The sequence below is a fragment of the Acartia tonsa genome, chromosome 7, assembly GCF_053477335.1.
Source record: "Acartia tonsa isolate MP-2025a chromosome 7, ASM5347733v1, whole genome shotgun sequence".
Taxonomy (NCBI): domain Eukaryota; kingdom Metazoa; phylum Arthropoda; class Copepoda; order Calanoida; family Acartiidae; genus Acartia; species Acartia tonsa.
The window spans coordinates 11,916,972-11,935,851 of record NC_137266.1 but is presented as its reverse complement, the minus strand read 5'-3'; the positions used below and the strand labels follow the sequence as shown (position 1 = coordinate 11,935,851).

The 18,880-nt window shown below is 32.4% G+C and overlaps 2 protein-coding genes across 3 annotated transcripts in view; both read left to right on the top strand.

Moving 5' to 3' along the window:
* The first annotated feature begins 3,298 nt into the window (after window positions 1–3,298).
* LOC145324833 (uncharacterized) lies at window positions 3,299–6,984 on the top strand. The gene is made up of 3 exons (XM_080167509.1): window positions 3,299–3,364; window positions 4,470–4,560; window positions 4,973–6,984. The coding sequence occupies exons 2-3, from the start codon at window positions 4,471–4,473 to the stop codon at window positions 6,770–6,772; spliced, it is 1,890 nt and encodes a 629-aa protein (XP_080023635.1). The 5' UTR covers window positions 3,299–3,364; window position 4,470; the 3' UTR covers window positions 6,773–6,984.
* A 2,677-nt stretch (window positions 6,985–9,661) lies between these two features.
* The window catches only part of LOC145324831 (uncharacterized), an 84,614-nt gene continuing 75,395 nt past the window's right edge, over window positions 9,662–18,880 (top strand). For both annotated transcript variants that reach the window (XR_013881333.1, XM_080167507.1), the window contains exons 1-4: window positions 9,662–9,743; window positions 10,858–10,936; window positions 11,236–11,282; window positions 17,717–17,771. Coding sequence is in view for 1 of the 2 variants with exons in the window: in XM_080167507.1 (XP_080023633.1) it covers window positions 9,722–9,743; window positions 10,858–10,936; window positions 11,236–11,282; window positions 17,717–17,771 (203 nt within the window). In the remaining variant the exon portion in view is untranslated. The remainder of the gene's footprint in view (window positions 9,744–10,857; window positions 10,937–11,235; window positions 11,283–17,716; window positions 17,772–18,880) is intronic.

Sequence of the window (18,880 nt, the reverse complement as noted above, 5' to 3'; positions counted from 1 at the left end):
GGCGAAGCCACTTTTAAACAAATATTGAAAATACCCTATTTAAATTTGATTTTCTTGCTAGAAGCCCCTCTTGTAGAGCCTACACCCTCCCGAATGATGCATTTCTTCCTAATTTCGCAATTAAGAAAGTAAGCGGAAATCATTGGTCTCTTTCCTTCTCTCCCTTTTATTCTCCTATTTTAATTTCTCCAATTGTTTCTCTTTCAGGATTCAGCATCAATTCATATAATTTGTTTTATATAATCTTAATTTATCTTAAACTTAAATAATCTGTAACCTTAACTCATATTATTAAAATTTCTATATTTTTTTAGCCTAATCCCTATTGGGACCCCTAATCCTGCGGGGCTACCGCTTACACAATATAACCTAACTTTACCTAACATTCATGAAAGCAAAACTCTGAAACGTCTAAACGAAATTGTTAGTAAATTTGTTACAAAATTGCTTTTATACAGAATACATTTTTAGGACTTGATTATAGAGATGATCTACATGAAATATTGAAACCTTGTTGTCCTAGGAATTATTGTCAATAAAAATAGAACAGTACGATTTTTTCATCATACAAAAAGATATTTTAAATGGATGTGTGGACTATTTGATAACGTTCTAAATCATACATTACGGTTAAAAGAATCATCTCACAAATTATGAAGGACAATTCCAACTTGCCTAAATTAATGACTAATCAACCGATCCTATTAATAGAAAAGCTGTGCTTTTCAACAGAGCCTGAATTTGACCCTTATTTACAGGGTTTCGGATCCGCATTGATTTTTTGCGGATCCGGATCCTCAAAATTTGGTCAGTGCGGATCCGGATCCTACCGGATCCGGTTCCGGATCCTTGACAATAAAAATAAAATCACCAAACCTTTCAAAAAATATTTATTCTTTAATTGGAAGTCAAAAATACTTTTAATTTTCAAGTCTGACCCTAAACCTTAAAGATTGGCTCTCATCAAGAGAATGTCTGAGATTGTATATAAATTTAGGTAGATTTTTCCATTTTTTCCGCATTTTTTTGAGTCCAAGGATCCGGATCCGGATCCTTGGACTCGAAAATATGCGGATCCGGATCCAAAACCCTGCTTATTTATTCTAAGTAAATCATACTGCTTGTAGCTTATTTTATGCATGAATTATTAGGCACTTTATAGTGTCCACTAGCGGCTTCGCCCCTAGCCTCCAGTGGTTTTCCCCAAAAGGTAATTTTAAAAAAAATTGAGGGGGATATTTTTGGGTTTTTTTGGGGGGAGGGGGGGGGGGGGTTGTGGGTGTCCCACCCCCAATCCGATCCGAGTAGAATCCGATCGGTTCAGTGGTTACCGAGATCTTAAGGGACGGACAGGCAGACGGACGGACAGACATCAAGCTACTTTGTATTATAGATATTTCATGGCATTAATATATAAACAGCTCTTAAAACAAATCCCTTTACCTTTTCTTACCCTCCCTCTCATTTAATCGACCCCGTTTTAATGAAAAGATTTTGCAATTTTGTTATAGTGAGCCATGCAAAATACCAAAGCAGTTTTGCAAAGTTTTTAAAAGCGAAGCTTTTCTATAATTAGGGTAGGTCCATCCGTACGTCTGTCCTTTTGAAACAGATAGCTTATTTCGTTAATTTAGGCATGTTAGAATTGTCGTATCGATTTCAAACTTTGCATGGTGATTCCTGTAGTAGTAAGGTACGATTAAGAATGCTTAGCAACTTTATAATCGTTACCAGAATGTCCGTACGTCCATTTTTAACATGTTGATTTTTCTACTTTTTTCACAACAATTTTTTATGTGATAAAATTATCCGATTGGTCTGATTTTTGGAATACTAATTCCTAGTACAACAAATTGCAATGTTATCAGCAACACATCTCTATAAACAACTCAAGTCCTAAAAATGATTTTTGAGATACTGATTCTTATAAAAATAAGGTAGGTACAATATTTTAAAACTTATATATTCATATTTTTTTATATTTGTTCTGACACTTTACAAGTGTTAATGTTCGTTTGTCCAACCGTTTCAGAGCTTCGCCTTTATAGATGTTGTCATCCTTGTTAACAAGGATAATAGCATGCAAAGTTGAGAATTAAAGTGTTTAGCATTAACTATTAACAGGGCATTAAACCTAGCTCTAAATATTCTTTTAACCTAGGTTAAAGACATTTGAAATTATTTTGTTTCATTTTAAGGAAAATGCCAATTTATTGATCAATAATGTGGTTAGGTAATATAAAGCAAAACACAATTAAGGATTCTTTTTTAAAGGTGTTATGGATTCATTTGAAATAATTTGTTTTTTGGTGCTAAAGGATTAAAAGTCAGTAATGTATGATAAGTACATCAATGTTTAATTTTAGTGATTGACATAAAAATCTTTTATACCTACTCATATTCACATTTATTTTAATAAAACCTACAAGCTTTTAAGTAAAACACCTTGTTTTAAAAAGTTGGCCTTGATGTTTTTTATCCCCTGGCACTCTGGCGATACAAAGCAGTTTTAGTGGCTTAGTTTTACTAACTTTAACAGATAAAGGTCTCTTAAATCCTTTTTCTTTACATGGCAGACGACCTTTTATTGAAAGAAACGCTTTACTATAATAGAACAAGAAAATCCTCTCCACTTACCTCAAGTGCCCCTAGAGGACTAGATAAGATAATAATGTTTTTCAATCAATGACGCAATTAAGGACGAAAAGATTGTAAAGTATGATCAGTCTGTTACAGGGATTAGATACATTAAATAAAAACAAGGATGACAACATCCATAAAAGCGAAGCTCTAAAAATGGTAAGACAAACGAACATTAACACTTGTAGAGTGTCAGAAATGAATAATCAAAATTATAAATCAATATATAGTTTCGAAACAAATTTTCAAGGAAACTTGTTGAAAAACTACTTAAATACAGGATAATTTTTATGGACATACTTACATTTTTAGGACTTGTTTATAGAGTTTCTTTGCTGATAACATTGTACTTTGTTGTACTAGGAGTTAGTATTCCAAAAATCAGACCAATCAGATAATTTTATCGCATAGAAATTTGTTGTTTAAAAGTTGAAAAGCAACATGTTGAAAATGGACTTACGAATTGCTTTAGCTGGTTTGATGGAATTTTTCTAGATAAATCTGGTTTGGAAGATATTGAGTTAGAACTCTAAAAGTGTATAAAAATCCTATTGTCCCATCCCTGATCTTACTAGTTCCAGACCAGTGTTTACTTATGTTGAGAACTTTTATTTAGTATTTAATGTATATTATCCAAATATTGTATAAGCTATGTAATTTCAGAATTAGACAATGAACTGAAACTCTCCTTTTGTTGCTGTTGATTAAGAAATTATTTTGCCAGGTAATATTTGGTGTAATTTTTAGCAGCGAAGCTACTCTATAATTTGAAATGTGCGTCTATATGTATGTATGTATATCTGTCTGGAATATTTTGGGGGATACGTGATTTTCTCGGCCCCTACAAAAGATAGAAGACTGAACTTCGTGTCAAAATTCCCATCAAAAAGTCCAAATGAGCATAATTAATTAACATTCCTAGTGGTCGGACTGCTTAAAGCAGTTTTTTTGTCGCTATTATTTTTCTGATTTTCTCGGCTCCTTTTTGGGGGAAACATGATTTTCTCGGCTACTGTAATAGGTAGAAGGCTTAAACTTTTTGTCAACATTCCCATAAATATGGAGCATAGATTCTTTAAGTATAAAATATCCATAGTGGTCGGACTGCTTTTAAGCAGGTTTTTTAGCTGCTTTTACAAGAGATTTTCTCGGCTCCTACTAAAGATTCATGACTGAATCTTCTTGCCACTTTTCCTTTATTATGCACTGTAGTTAGGTATAACAAATCTATGGTAGTCTGTATGCTAAAAAGCTGCTTTTCTTTTTACAACTTTTGAAGACCTTATTTTTAAAGGTTTTGTTATATTAGCTTTTTTATGGATGTAAGTTGTCGTCCTAGTTTTTTTCAGGGTTGGAAAAACTGGATATTTGTGTGATATTAGATTTGAAGAGAAAAGAAAAAAAATAGGGGATTTCATTTTTGGGTTATTTTTTTTCTTTGGTTGATTTCTCTTTGGAGGTTGGTGATATCCTCCCCCAAAATATTTATAAACCTTCCCTGGAGTTTTGAAAAGCTACCCTGTAAAGGAGAACCATTTTGGTTCAATGGTTAGCGAGATCCTTTTGTATAAACAGACAGACAAACATGCTATTACTTATTCTAAGGATTTAGGTGTTTCATTGTCAGGGCATCAATATTCAATAGATACTTGTTATTTACAATCTTTGGTAATAACCTCTTAGAAATATTTTTTTTCCAATTTTGAAAATTTGTATATCAGTTGGGGAAATAAATGAATCTTGTGTGCATCCCTGGAGTGCCCCCCACTGCTGCCCCTTGTTCAAACTACTGAACAAATCTCTCTTTAAAATGGCTTTACTTACATTAGGATGAAACGAGGACAAGAAGAAGGGGAAAATGAACACAACTTGCCATCAAAATTGATTAAAGTTGATGATGACCAAAGTGGTGATGGTAATCTCAGGAATGGTCTTACAAATTAATTAATAAAATATCAACATATCTTGTCTAGTTTTATTTCTTTACAGGTTCAAAAGAAATTGAATTTTTGTAAAGGAAATATGTATGTATTTCTTTTCAGCTATTTTGAAAGTAGGCTAAATTTTGCAGACCAATGTACATAATATACTATAATACTTACCTACTTAATCACCTTATCTGTAATATCAAAAATATTTGTTTTCTCAAGAATTTTCAAAGATAGACTACTGAAATTTTTTATATTGAGTTAATGACTGAAAATCTACTCTATAATCCATATGTCCATATGTCTGTCTGTTATGCTAACTTATTTCATTTTATGGTAAAATAAAGTATTTCAGCATACAAGGTGTCTTGCAAAAGTTTGATGTTATTGTTTGATCATATAACTTCAGTAAACTGCCTAAAGATGAATACCAAATGGTGCTCGAATTTTTAACCCCGAAAGACAAGAAAAATCTGAAACTTGCCTCTAAAGCTTGTGAGAGAAGAGTGATGGCTAATGATCCTGCAATGAGAAAATGGAAAATAATTGTTGAACATGGTGGTAAATGTTTCGAAGAAATAATTTTACCTTTAGCAAAAGCTAAGTTAAGGCATGTTGAAGATGGAATCTTTGCAGACATTGAGCTAACTGTGGAATTTGATGATGAAAACAATGAAAAAATGCTCAATGAAGATGTTGAGAAGATGGTAATGTTTTCTGACATTATCTTGAATAACTGGAAAAATAATATTGTAGAATTAAAGACAGTTATTTATGGTGTAGAGTTTTTTCTGCTTGATCCAGAATCAAAATTACCCAAGCTAAAAACTTTGTCTGTTTTCTTTGATGACCATTCTAACTCGGAAAAAGATATTGATACCAACAGAAATATGATTGGCTCAGCTTTGATTCAAAACAATGCAGATTCTTTGACAACCCTAATTACGAATTTTGATGTTGAAATAACAAAACCATTAAAATTAAAGAAACTTGGTGCTGTAGGTAGGAATTCTGATTCTGTATTTTCTCTACTCCATAAAACAAGCAAGACTCTGAAAAGTTTAGTATTGGGTGGCACTAGTGAAGAAAGTCAAGCTATGATAAGTTGTCCTGAGCTAAAGTTGAGAGAGTTGGTATTTTTATCTGCTTCTGGGTATCCTCCTCCATATGGACATGATATGATCTCTGTACTGGAAGGATGTAAACATTCATTAAAATTATTGACATTTAAAGGTATAAATATTGAACTTAAAGATGAACTAAACTCTGTTCAGTTAGTGTGTTTGGAAGAGCTTATTTATAACAAGTCCAATGTAGCAGATCTTCCTGTTATGTTGAAAGCAAATAGTTCAACATTAAAGAAGTTGGTACTCAGTGATGTTTTTCTACCAGAGGAAACTATGACCTTTGATGATGATCTTCAACTTTCCTTGGAAACATTTGTTGTTAAATCTGTACCGAAGAACCTGGCTACATTTTTGATTAATGCTTCAATTAAAACATTGACAGTGTTACATTTGGGGTCAGTAAAAGATGACTTACAGGATCTTATTTTGGATAAGCTTCAGTTGAAGGATTTATACCTTAAAAAGGTGCATGCTAACACAGTTGCTAAGCTAATATCTGCATTAGAGAACTTAGAAAAATTGAAGCTGGAAAATATTTCATGCACAAATGAAATTGATAACAAACTTGGTAAGCTGAAACAATTGGATTCTAAGAATACTTGTCTACATTTGACAGAAAACCTGACCAAGCTTGCCAACTTGTCACTAACAAAACTGGTAGTTAATTCTCCACGCACCTGTAATTGTGCTTTATATCCCAAGTATGAGTTATACAATTTGATACAATTTAAATGTGAAAGAGGCAGTTCTGAATATGTTTCAAAGATTCTCAACAGTTCTGAAAAAACCCTGAAAGATGTCAGTATTTCTAAACTAGTGGGTGGTAAATTCAATCTTGAGAAACCTCTAAGTTTGAGATTGTTAGAAGCTGTTGATATTGAAACAGCCATTGTGAAGATGGTGCTTATGCAACAATCGTCCACCCTGAACAAGTTTGTCTGGAAAAATGGTATAAACCCCAACCAGACAATTGATCCTATTTTTCTACGTGTCCTACTACAATTTAGAGCCAACAATCCTCATTGCCTTGATGAGATCAAAGATGAAGAGAGCAACAGCGAAAGTGATGAAAATTAAGCATATATTATACCTGAATAATTTCTTGTTATATATACCTTAATGTTTAAACCTTAATCTGATGTTATTCAATTATGAGTTGACAATTTTATAAATCTAGAATTGCTAGTGAAACGATTCTATGTATTCAAAAAGTAAAATGGCGTTTTCCCTTCAAACAAGCTTAAAAATTATGTTACAATATTGATTCTTTGATTTGATTAGCTTTTGGTGTTTATCTATAATACAAAGTAGAACGATGTCTGTCCGTCTGTCCGTCTGAAGCTTAAGATCTCAGTAACCACTGAACCGATTGGGCTCTACTCTTCAGGGAATATACCTACTGGTCCTGTGATGGTTTTAAGCTATTTTCTTGGGGGGTGGGACACCCCCAACCCCCCCAAAAAATGAAAAATCCCCCCCCAAAAAAAAAAAAAATTTTGTTTTTTCTTTTTCTTTTTAAATCTAAAATACGAAAAATTAGGTTGATCAAACCTCTCTGGGCAAAGCCCCTAGAGGCTAGGGGCGAAGCCGCTAGTAGTATTTATAAAGGTATAAACTTATAAAGTCATTTATGCTAGGCAAGCATTTAAAGTACTAATATTTAAGTTTTTTTTAGATTTTATATTTTTTTTTAATTAATGAATTACATTTTCTATTTTTTCAGATGTAAAAATGTGAAAAATGCATTAAGCAAAGAAAAAAAAAATGGAAGGTGCTTAAAATTAATTGCCCTAATACGTGCATAGTCCCCATTATTAAACTTAATAAGTGTATGTCTGTCTTTCTATCCGTCCCCCTGCAAATTCAATGGAGAAACCTAAATTTCTCGGCTGCTGGTTATAATCAGGGAGTGAGGGTACATTGGGCTATTTATTACACCGTTTTCTTACTCCTTGGCTTAACAACTTTTGGGGACTTTAATTGAATTTTGACTAGTTGGTTAATTAAGTAGAATGTCCGAACTTTTTTAATTGTAATCTATAGAAGTGGTAATTTTGTATATCATCATTGGGGATGTACTACATTAATTTATCGTCCATTGTCTTTTCCATGTAGAATAGATCCCTGATTTATAATTATCCTTAAATAGCATGTATTATTTTCTTCATTTATTCTGTTTAACTGTTTTAATCATATTTAGTACCTACATAACAGATGAAATAAAATAGTAACACAAAAATTAATAAGTAGGTAGGTAGGTACTAATTTTGTAATTATAAAAATTCTTCATCTATGGGAAAATCTTTGTAAAAACTTTCCAAGTATTGGAAAACAAAAAGTTTAAGTATCAGTCTCAAGTTTCATATTGATATTTGTTACAAGAATAAAAGTTTCATAACCAAACAATAGTGTGGCAGAAAGGGTTAAAATTGTAGTGTGACAGTATTGGTAATATTTAGTAGGATTCATACTGAGTATTGTCAGGGTTCTAAAGAGCTAAGACTATGATCAATAAATTAATGAAGATTCCCAGTGATGAAACACAAAATTACCCCTTCTGTAGACTACAAATTAGTGGTTAAAACGTTTAGACACTCAACTTGATTCAAAATTCAATGAAAGTCCCTAAAATTATTAAGTCAACGAATAAAAAAAGTATATCATTAAACTTTGGAGACTAGTGTAATAAACAGCCCATTGTCCTCACCCTCCTTGAGTTTTGTGTTGATCTTTTGGTGATTAAACAAGTTTTTGTATTACACAATGATGCGGTGAACTCTTTTCTTTTAATTGGTCTGCGGTAACATTAGGATAATTTACTGAAAGCTTAGCAGTGTTTTTCTCATAAAATTGATTTTAATACACTAGAAAGGTAGATGTAAGTAATATACTGTACCTCTAGTAATTAGAAAAACTACTGCTCTTGTTTATTTTTAAAAAAATTAGCTTGTTATTGCTGCGCTACAAAATAACACTAAATTATGAAACTTTCTGTTAATATCCCTTGATATTAAGAATTGCCAGATGGATATTATATTTTCAGATACTTAAGAACATCAACAAATTAATACCTGTCTTAATATTTAACGAAGAAGTTACTCTAAACTATCTCATCCTAATATATATTGCCATCCATGTGTATGAAATCTAATAGACGAAAATAGTCCTTACACAATAAAAAATTAAAGTTTTTCTATTATTTAGTTTGTACAGGGTGTTTCAAGAGAAATGTCTTTTTTAAAAACTTAATTATGCATAGAAAATAAAAAATATGTAAAATGCTTTATATAATTGGAAAACCTGTTGTGGGACTGATTTGTGTTTCAAATATTTGAAAATGATTTTTTTTAACAAATTATGCCCTAAAAACCGGTTTTTCCAAAGGCCTTTTTTCGAAGATTTATGAATTTAAAGGGTGCGCAAAAGATACACACATTTTTAAAATTCAAGTTGCGTGGCTTGTGTTAATAGTAGAAAAATGTTGCGCATACCGTTGGAATCGTCATAAGCTCTAGCTTTTGAAAATATAAGACCCGTTTTTGTGCTATTTGTAGTTTAGGAGCTACGTTGAAAAATGTGAGAAAAAGGTTGAAAAGTTTTAAGTAATTGGAACATTTTAGCTCTTAGCTCCTATACTATACGTAGCACAGGAATGGTTTTATATATTAAAAAAAACAGAGCTTATGACGATTCTAACGATATGCATAACATTTTTCTACTATTAACACAAGCTGCGCAATTTGAATTTTAAAAAGGTGCGCATTATTTTACAACCTTTAAATCAATAAATCTTTGAAAAAAAGGCCTTTGGAAAAACCGGTTTTTAGGGCATAATTTGTTGAAATAATCATTTTCAAATATTTGAAGCATAAATGTCCCACAATAGGTTTTCTAAATATAAAAAGCATTTTACTTAATTGTTTTATTTTCTATGCATAATTAAGTTTTAAAAAAAGACATTTCTCTTGAAACACCCTGTACAATTAATTTCATTTGAACTTATTATTTTATTTTTCAGAACTAAAAATGAATTCTGCTAGAATATTAGGTTTCCGTATTTTGTTCCATTCTTTAAAATTTTAGAAATGTTTAAAATAATGAAGTTAAAACTTAATATCTAGATATATACTTATGTTTCTAAAGCTTTATATTCATGTCAAATTAACAGGGGTGTATATTCTGCATGGAATCCCCGACTAAAAGGGGAGAGGGGATGCAAACTTGCAAAAATAAAGTGTACTGAAAACATCAGCTGAAATAGGACCTAAACAAGGATGACAACATCCATAAAAGCGAAGCTCTGAAACGATATGACATACGAACATTAACTTTTGTTGAGTGTCAGAACTGAATAGGTATACAAAATATGAAAATATAAGGTTTGACAAAATTATACGTAAATTTGTTGCAAAACTTCTTAAATACGGCATTCTGTTTAAGGACATACTGATATTTTTAATACTTGATTATAGAGATGCTTTGCTCATAATATTGTACCTTATTGTAATAGGAATCAGTACTCAAAAAATCAGATCAATCGGATGTTTTTATCACACAAAAAATTGTTATTAAAAAAAGTAAAAAAATCAACATGTTTAAAATGGACGTACGAACATTCTGGTAATGATTATAGAGTTGCTACGCTTTCTAAACCGTACCTAACTACTACAGGCATCACCATGCAAAGTTTGAAATCAATAGGACAATTCTAACATGCCTAAATTAACGAATAAAAGCTAACTATCTCGGACGGACGGACGTACGGACCGACCCTAATTATAAAAAGCTTCGCTTTTAAAAAAGTTATGGGGCAATATTTGATAAATCTGCAAAAGCTACTTTTTCGCTCATCTACAAACACAAAAATCCCTTAGAATGATGGGAAATTTAGTTTTATTTAAGGGGGGGGGGGGTATGAAATATTATGCAGCAGGGGGGTAAAAATAAATCTTGTGCAGAATATACTGAAAATTAAATGAATTACATTTACAGTGAAGGCTCCATTTTTGGGAAGGTACCTCCACGCACACTATCAAGAGAAATATCACCCCATAAAAAATGATGGTCGATTTCCCCGACCTCCAAGTGCTCCTAGAGGCCTCTAAGGGCGTACCTTCTAGTTCTATAACAAAAAGTGACAATAATGGAACATGTGAAAACAGTTAGGAATCAATACTCATGTGCAGTGCTGTGTAGAAACAATGTGCCAAACTCTTGTAATAAATCAACTTGGACCACTAGGTAAAAGATAGAAATAGATATCTAAATCTGGACCGTTGCTAACTGTCTAAAAATTGCTTATTCATATTTTCGATTGCCTTTTTTTTATAAACATTTTTCATTTGGACAACAAGTCTGTCGGTCAAAAAATAACTGTATAGATTCATAGAATGAATGAAAATGTGTTTATCTTATATTTTTAAATTAATCCGAGAAAAATAGACTAGGCTAGGTTAAGAAAAAAATGAAAAGGAACTTCAAAATAAAATATTTGTATATTCCTTAAAAAAAATAAAATAATTTTAATATTTTTCTTTCAGGCAAATTGAAAGAAATATCAAGACATCAAAATTTTTCACAAAAACAGGTAATAGATAGAGAGGGAGGGGACATTTTGTGTTTTTTTATACAAAATACCGTTTTCTTATTCATTGGCTTAATAACATTGGGGACTTTTATTGAATTTTAATTGGTTGCTCATTTAGTTAAGTTTCCAAACGTTTCAACAGCTAATTTTAATCTACATAAGGGGTAATTTTGTGTACCATCATCGGGCATTTACATTAATTTAACAGTCATTGTCTTATCCCTTTAGTTCCCTGTTAATTGGGTTTCTTTTAACATTTCAATGTTTTAACTATAGTAATGAATTTACTATTAGTTGGATGTTAAAATATATTTCTTGTACTTATAATAAAGTGAAACTTGTAGCGGGCTAAAATAACGATCCTCTCCCTTTACCCCATCCCATCTCCTCCTAATGGATCAACGAACTGACCAATAAATGATATGGGAAATAGCAACATAAGTTTACAACAATTTTCCCCCTATAATATCCACGTATAATATATTCTACATCCATTACTATAGTAGATAGTACGTATAAAAAAGTAAATACTCATGCTATTGGGTGCTTGATAAAAAATTGCAAAAAGATAAAGGGATTTAAATGGTGTAGGAATGTCAATAGCCTATCAAGGTTAAAAAATATATTTTTATGTCGTACTATTATAAATGTCAGGGTGAATAACTAATTTGACTATTGTATATTTCTTTCCAGAAAACCCAGCTCCATTAGTTGACATATCATGTTGTTGATTGACTATTTTCTTTATTCGTTTTATCAGAAGGCGATTTGAGCTGGTATCTAAAGGGTTAAGACATTGGCCGCTAAATTGATGTACTTTCCAATGATCAAAAATATATACCTTCTTTAGATTACAATTAGTGTTTGAAACATTTGTATGTATGTATGTAGCCTTGATTCTCTGAAGTTAGGATTCAGATGCACGAGGAGATTGGAGGTGAGAATCCTTTGACCAATCCTAGATTGTTAAGCTTCGCGCACAGCTGAGTGTATTCTATGTTACATTACAAGCTGACCCGCAATTCTCGTGGAAGCTACTCAATTATTACATCACCCTGGCCTAGAGTTTTGGCAGGTGTTCCATATTAAGCCACCCTAATTAATGGCACTCTCATATGAATGAGGAGCATGGACGAGGGAAAGCACGATTGCAGTTGCTTGATAAGTAGGATCCTAACATCCTACATATCTCCCTCCTTACAACCTAAGGGCATCACAGGGAAGGTTGCGTGATTATATTCTGACAAATTGCAACAGCATTTGTCATCCAAGTGCAATATCTATGAGGGGACTTGAACTCGGATTTTCCCAACCACATAGCAGTGCGCTAACCACTACTCTATGGGACACCCTTCGTTTGAAACATTTAGACACTTAACTCGAAGAACCAACCAATCAAAATTAAACAAAAGCCCCCAAAGTTGATTAGTCAACTAATAAGAAAACATTATTATAAAACTTTGGGGACTAGGTAATAAACAGCCCAATGTCCCCCCTCCCTCCACGATTTGAGACTTAGCTACTTTGCTCATTAAAATGCATGTTTAGTTTTCCTTAATAAAATTTTATTGCTTATTATAAATAGATATATTTTGTCCTCAATTACTAATCAATTATATAAAACCAATAAAAGAAAAGTAATATTAATAAAAAGATTAGAAAACGATTTTAAATAAAAAACAGATATAATTGCAAGTTTTGGTTTTTCTGAATTTACAAGGTTCAATTTTTAATTCTTTTTGATAAAAAGGATATGATATTATTATGTTTTCCACCAATCAAACACTTTGTCATCATTATGGCCCTTGGGGCCTCCAAAATAGTGTTCTTATCAAACACTTTGTCATCACTATGGCCCTTGGGCCCTCCAAAATAGTGTTCTTATCAAACACTTTTTCATCATTATTTATGGCCATTGAGGCCTCCAAAATAGTGTTCTTATCAAACAATCGATCTAGGACAAGGGCAATGTTTTTTTTTTCACTTAAAAAAATAATCTTTTTACAGATAGTAAAATTGATGAACATTCTTAATGATAATTAGTAAAACTACCCCTTCTGAGGTTTATACAGTTGGTCACTCAACTATTGAACCAACCAATCATAATTCAATAAAAGCCCAAAGTCCCCTCCTTCCCTAAAATTTTAGAGTTAATTTGCAACAGCTTAAGCTATCATTATGTAGATAAACGCCCTAAAGTAATTAAATATACATTTTTACTTATCCAGGGAGGAAGGGGATATTGTACTGCAAATTGTACTGGTAGTTGGTACCTACCCAATTTTTTTTTATTAAACTTGATTAGTTCGTCAAAACTTTTCAACCAAAAATTTTCATAAACAAAAGAAAGTAATTTAGTTTATCATCATTAAAGATGAGGTTTGGAGCGGCATATTCTTTGTCTAAGTTTCGCGGCAACGTGCGACAGAGGCTGCATTGCCGTGGATTAAAATCAGGGAGGGAGGGGAAATAGGGCTATTTATTACAATAGTCCCCAAAGTTCATAATATAAACAACTTTTTGGACCTTTATTAAATTTAGATTGGTTGGTTCTTTAAGTTTCTTAAGTGTCTAAACGTTTCAACACTAATTATAATCTACAGAAGGGGTAATTTAGTGTATCATCATTGGGGATGTATGTACATCAATTTATCGGACATTGCCTTATCTCTAGATCCCTGGATAAAATTGTATTTCCATCGCCCAAATAAAAAAAAAATCAGATTAATCTTCAGTTGCATCCCAGTTTCATTTTACAGTTAATCATGTCAAATAAAACATTTTTAAAGTACATGTCAGTGGGGATAGGTTAACTCTCGATGAAATAATGTTTTTTTTTTGTGCTTTGCCACTTTGTGTCTCGTTAATATAATCTTCTAGCGACTTTTCCACTGTTTCAATATTAATCTTACATAAAATTAAAAGAGTATGGGAATCAAGTTCGTTCACCCAGAGACTTAAAGGAATAAGAAAATGGCCGATGTACATAAATTGATGTACATCCTAAATAATGACACAATATATTACCCCTTCTGTAGATTACAATTAATAGTTTGAACGGTTGGATACTCAACTTAATAAACCAACCAATCAAAATTCGATAAAAGTCCCCAAATTTGTTAAGCTAACAAATAAGAAATCATTATTTTAAAACTTTGGGGGCTAGTGTAACAAACAGCCCATTGTCCCCTCTCTCTCTGGGAACCAAGTGCTTTGTACCATGCAAAGACAGGCTTTTCTGTACTTTGGACATGAATCATCTTAATTAAAATTAGGGTTATTACAGGAACATTTGCATTATCTAGGAATTAATATTTATATTATATGTAATATGTTGATTAAGCAAATTTCCTAATAATTTAATTTTTCGTTGCAAAAGTAAAATTAATGTGTGAGTTGTATGTAAAGGGACAATGGCCTGGTACTCGAAATTTTATAAAACACGTAGGTACTCTCATTTGTTGGCGTAAAAACTTTAGGCACTTGTTGACTGATTGACTACCGCAATGTCCAAACTTTTCAAACAAGAATTTAATCTACAAAAGTGTTAATTTTGTTAATCAACAAATGGGATAATCACTAATTTATCTTCTATTGTCTTATCCCTTAAGATCCCCGCCTTTTAGCCTTAATGGGGGCTTCAAATTGACTTTTGGGGATTGTTCTAACTTCGCAGGGACACCCAGTCCTTAATCTGACATAACCTAACCTGACTTAAAGTAATAAACAAACCAATGGAAATTCATTACCTCACCCCTTAATTTCAATGCTTACCTTTTCTAAAAGCAACCATAGAACATTATTTGCCTTTTTTTATTTTTTAAGTTTGCAATTAAATTCTTATTAATTTAAAGTTTTTAAATTTTCTTTGAATAATTATGAAATCTTAATTAAGCAGAATTTGTGATTTTGTGACCTAATATAAATATCTGCTCATAAGTTGTCATTAACCGTCATCAAAGGCATTAGAAGTATACCTCAGGGAGGGAGGGTACAATGGGCTGTTTATTACACTAGCCCCCAAAGTCTTAAGTGTATAAATTCTTACCACTGTTGAAAAGTTTGACCGCTAATTTTCATCTGCTAACTCTTCCCCCCCCCCTTCCTTTACAATAAATAATTCAGTTGTACATAAACTCTCAAACAATTAGGTACACCATATTTCAAAGTAAAAAGATTTGGATTTTATTTTGTTTTAAAAAATTCTTTTTTTCAAAGTACTTAATATTTTTAACTTGTTTTTTGTTAAACTTATATTAATTTTAACTAGTATGAAGCTTGTTGTTTTGCAAATATGGTTATTATTTTATAGAATTGAGAAGGCTTGAATAAAGCGAAATATATTTTCTACAAAGAAGTTTGTTCTTCATGTGTAGTTAGCTCTAGCCGCGCGTTTTTTGAGATCTTATAATAACGTTTTCTTATTTGTTTGCTTAAATTTTGATTGGTTGGTTTATTAAGCTGAGTGTCCAAACACTTCAACCACTAATTGTAATCTACAGAAAAGGTAATTTTGTATATTATCATTGGGGATGTACTTCAATTTATCGGCTATTGTCTTATCACTTTAGATCCCCAAGAATTCCTAGTAACAAAACTTGAAAATCATTCAAGATTGAAGTCGTACCATGCAAAGGATTAGTGATATTACCTCTAAAAATGATTTCTCAATGATGTTGACATGTTAAGGATTAAAGTATAGAGTTAATTAAATATAAAATAGAATTACGATATTGTTATGGGGGGTTAAAATCATTGTGTTATTTTAATGCAGTCAGGGATCTTTAGGGATAAGACAATGGCCGATAAATTGATGTATATCCCCAATGATGATTGACAAAATCAACTCTTCTGTAGATTACAATTAAATAAACCAACCAATCAAAATTAAACTGAAGTCCCCAAAGTTGTTAACCAAGGAATAAGAACCATAAAACTTTGGGGACTTTGTAATAATCAGCTCAATGTTCTTTCCCACTCTGGTTAGAACTACATATACAAAATTAAAGGGGGGGGGGGCATATATTTACATTCCATTGTTATATCACTGGCAAGGGGAAGTGGACATTTCAACATAGTTTTTACTCCCTCTATTAATTAAACTCTGATTTATGTTAAACAAACAAAAATTCTAACACGAATCAAACATTTCTTCCTAATAAAATCGTAATGTCAATACGGTTTATGATTTTAAGGTGCAGCTTCTCGTTAGTTCATTTTTATTAGGTCTTTAAAAAAAAAGAAAAAATACGAAATTTCATCGATTAAGTTTATATCAGGGAGGAGGGTGGGAACATTAGGCTATTTATTACACTAGTCCCCAAAGTTTTATAATAATTTTTCCCATTAGTTAACAAAAAAAGAAAGTTTTATCCTTTTATTTTATCCTTTAACCATTAAAGTAACAAGATGTTTGTCTTTCTGGCTACGTTAAGATTCCGCTAACCACTAGACCGATATGGTTCTCCTTTAAAGTAAAGCTTTTTATAGGTCTGAGAAGGTTCATAACTATTTTAGGAGAGGATACCTTCATCCCCCTTAAAGAAATCGGCAGTAAAAAATACCCCATCAAATTTTTTTTAAAATTTCTTTTAAAACTTATATGAAATGTGGGAGGTTAACTTAACCCTTCCCCTCTTCCCTCTAGTGCCCTTAGACGCCTCTAGGAGCAGAACTGCAATTTTCTATATGATAGGTATTACAATCATTCTTGTGGAGATAGAAATAAAGTGTACTTTGTTTCCAATTATACAATACATACCTACCTACACTTTCATTACAATATCCAGGGAGCAAGGGGACATTGGACTGTTTATTACACTAGACCCCCAAGTTTTATAATTACGTTTTATTATTAGTTAGCTTTACAACTTTGGGGACTTTAATGAATTTTGATTGGTTATCTCAGTAAGTTGAGTGTTCAAACGTTTCAACCACTAATTTGAATCTACAGAAGGGGTACTTTTGGTTATCATCATTGGGGATGTACACCAATTTATCGACCATTGTCTTATCCCTTTAGATCCCTGACAATATCACACCTGACCTCTATAAATAACATGGACAATGTCATTTAAGATTTAGTACGCTTCTGTCTGCTTCATAATATACATTTTAACTTTAGAAATAGTCATGTATAGAATCAAGTACAATAATGTTAGTAAAAACTTAAATTGAAGTAGGGGAGGGGTCGACTTTCTCCTCCAATCCTAAGTGCCCCTAGAGGCCTCTAGGGGGCGTGTCCGCTAATATTAAAAAAAGAATCATAAAATTAAAACCCGTTTTCTTAGCCCAGGCTTTTGGCCACGCGGGTTTGAGCAAACTGGTTTAAATTTTTTATTATTTTAATATCCGGGGAAAGCTGACTATAATACGACGCGATTACGAACTATTACAGATAAAAATGATCCTGACATTATTTTCCCTAATCTTAGATCTGTTATTGTCTGTGTTTAACCCGGGAACTCATGCCAGCCCCATTCCATTAAGGTTAGTAAATTTTTTAATGTTTTAGTAGCGTTGCTACTTTATAAGTCATTAGTGGCTACGCCCCTAGCATCATGGGACTTTGAAGGACAGGAAAGGGCTTGAAAAAAAGCTTAAAACCACCTTAAGACTTAAATGTGAAAATAAAATACCTAGCCTAAAATCGTCACAAGACCTATATGAATCCTACCTAAAATAGAGAACCCGATCGGTTCAGTAGTTATTGAGATCATCTTAAGCTACAGACACAAAACGCTTACTACTTTATATAATACTAGCGGCTTCGCCCCTAGCCTCTAGGGGCTTTGTCCAAGAGATAATTGATTACAGTACTACTGGTGCTACTCATAGTCTAATGTGTTATTAAGAAAATTACTACTGGTGCTGCTCATAGTTTAATGTGTTCTCAAGAAAATTATTTTTTTTGGAAGGGGGGAGATTTTCATTTTTATGGTGGTTGGGGGTGTCCCACCCCCCAAGAAAATAGCTTAAAACCACCACAGGACCTATAGGTATACATATACCCTGAAGAGTAGAATCTGATCGGTTCAGTGGTTACCGAGATCTTAAGCTTCTGACGGACGGACGTGATGGACTGACGGACAGACATCAAGCTACTTTGTATTATTGATTTATATAATAGGAAAGAGGCGAGTTGTAGAAGTCTCTAGGGGCACTTAAGAAAGAGTGGGGGGGGGGAGAATTTGACCCTGCAGTTTAATGTTTTAGTAGAGAGGCTACTTTATAAGTCACTATTTGAGTCGCACCTAGCCTCTAAGGGAATACGGGGAAGTCAAGAAATTTAACTTAAAACTAACCTAAGACATTTATACATGTATAACCTATTGGGACCAGCAGGTTCTGATATCTTTAGCTTCCAACAAAACAAAAACTTACTACTTTGTATAATAGTACTAGCGGCCGCGCCTCTAGAAGTCTAAATATATTCTTAATGAGAAACATCCTATTTTAGTCTTATAACTAACTATTTCGTAGCATAAGTAATACCTAAATCAGATCGATCACAACATTTTACCTGGAAGCCTATAAGTGTTTGGTTTTCCATAACAATAAATTTCCCCATACTTTTTTATTTTCATAGAAAAGACAGG